Here is a 1,613-nt window from a genome sequence, read left to right as displayed (position 1 = left end):
GTGTGAAATCTTTTACAATGCTAATTCACACAGTGTGAAATCACAGCATTGGGTTTAACTCAATGTGAAATGGTTCAAGATGAAAGATTTTCGACTTGTAAGAATTATGAATAGTTCAATAAAATTTCAATTTATCAAAAATTAATGATCATTCTGTAACGTCATTGGAGACACACTTTGAGACGTCATTGAGGACGCTTTTTGTGACGTCTTAATGACTCCCAAATTGACACCGTCAAAATGACGAAAAAAAACGTCATTTTGACGTCCACAACACCGTCCCAATGACACCTTAACAAGCATAAACAAAGGCGTCATTCATGACTATAAAATCGTCAAAACAAGCGTCAACAAAAATGAGCGGGTAAAAGGAGACGAAATTAATTTAAGTTTCAAATTTTCACCTTTTTCAAAGTTTCGACTGATGAATGATTTGGAATAACTTTTCTCTTCTTTGAATTGGAACAATTTGAGTGGACATATAATTGCAGAGAAGGTGAAAACTCTGCCTCACTCAAAACCCAATTCATTCTCTGAGAATCGTATGATTTATCCAAATCTTCTTCACAGATTGGACACACTGATTGATCTGTATTGGCAATGATTGTTTTAAGAGAGGAGTTGTTGTTTTGAGAGAGTTCAGCAATACTTTCCTTCCTTTGAATCTTGAAGAAATCAAAAGCAGAAACGACACTCTGTTTATTATTCGAATCTTGTTTTAAAACTGATGAATCAGTTTGATTGAACAACAAGAAACTTGGACTTTGAACAGGAACAACATTTCCCTGCAGCCAATCGTCTTCACTGCCAAACCAACTTCTCGATTGAATGATTTTAATTGGCTTTTGAATGTTTCGTTTCTTTCTGTGTCCGTTATTTACATTATTGTTTGATTTTCTATTGTTATTCTTGGAAGACGAGTACCTTGCCTGTCTATTATTCGAAGGTGTGGCTGTATTGTTATTCGACACAATTGAAGAGGGAGCAACGGGAAAGGAATTTTTGTTTGATGACTTGTTGGTTAATTGCTTGAGAATGTCATTTAGAAATTGCGGAGTAGTAGCAGGTTGATTGTTAGAATGGCTTGGTTTCATCATTTTAGATTAAATGTTTGCGATAGTAGTATTATGAAAAAACGTTATTTATTAGATAAATCCACAGTAGTGAAGGAGTAAGTATACGTTGTGGTATTTTTTTTGAAATTATTAATAGATTAAATCCGTTACAGGAAACTTTTACAATTTTTTTCAATTATCCTTAAAATATCTTGCACCAAGATCGTGAATGTCTTTTAAATATATTGGTAAAAAGAAAAAGGCCTCTTGCTTATTCTTTGCCTTTTTAAAACCTTGATGTAGTTTAAACCCAAAATCATTGTGGAATTATATGCAGGATTACATAAGATAGATCCTCATCTCTCAAAGACGATTCCTCAATTTATGAAAGAGTTCATATTCCTTTTGTCCATTTTCTGGTCATTCTCTCTTGTCCAGTATTCAACAATATAATACAGTCAAGAGAGATGGTATTGAAAGTTGTAGAACGATCTTCCTTAAAAGCCAATACCACAATCCTTAATTGGTGAGCACTCTCGCAATAAGTAAATGATTCTC

The 1,613-nt window shown here is 33.5% G+C and overlaps 1 protein-coding gene across 1 annotated transcript; it reads right to left on the bottom strand.

Annotated features, from left to right (window-relative positions):
* Positions 1–392: 392 nt before the first annotated feature.
* Positions 393–1,097, bottom strand: NAEGRDRAFT_54890 (uncharacterized protein; the record flags this gene model as incomplete). The annotated part of the gene is made up of 1 exon (XM_002668180.1): positions 393–1,097. One exon carries the CDS (start codon positions 1,095–1,097, stop codon positions 393–395), a length of 705 nt encoding a protein of 234 aa, XP_002668226.1.
* Between the last annotated feature and the right edge of the window lie 516 nt (positions 1,098–1,613).

This window comes from Naegleria gruberi (assembly GCF_000004985.1).
Source record: "Naegleria gruberi genomic scaffold NAEGRscaffold_525, whole genome shotgun sequence".
In the NCBI taxonomy this organism is placed as follows: domain Eukaryota; phylum Heterolobosea; class Eutetramitea; order Acrasida; family Naegleriidae; genus Naegleria; species Naegleria gruberi.
This window is presented reverse-complemented; position numbering and strand designations above follow the sequence as displayed.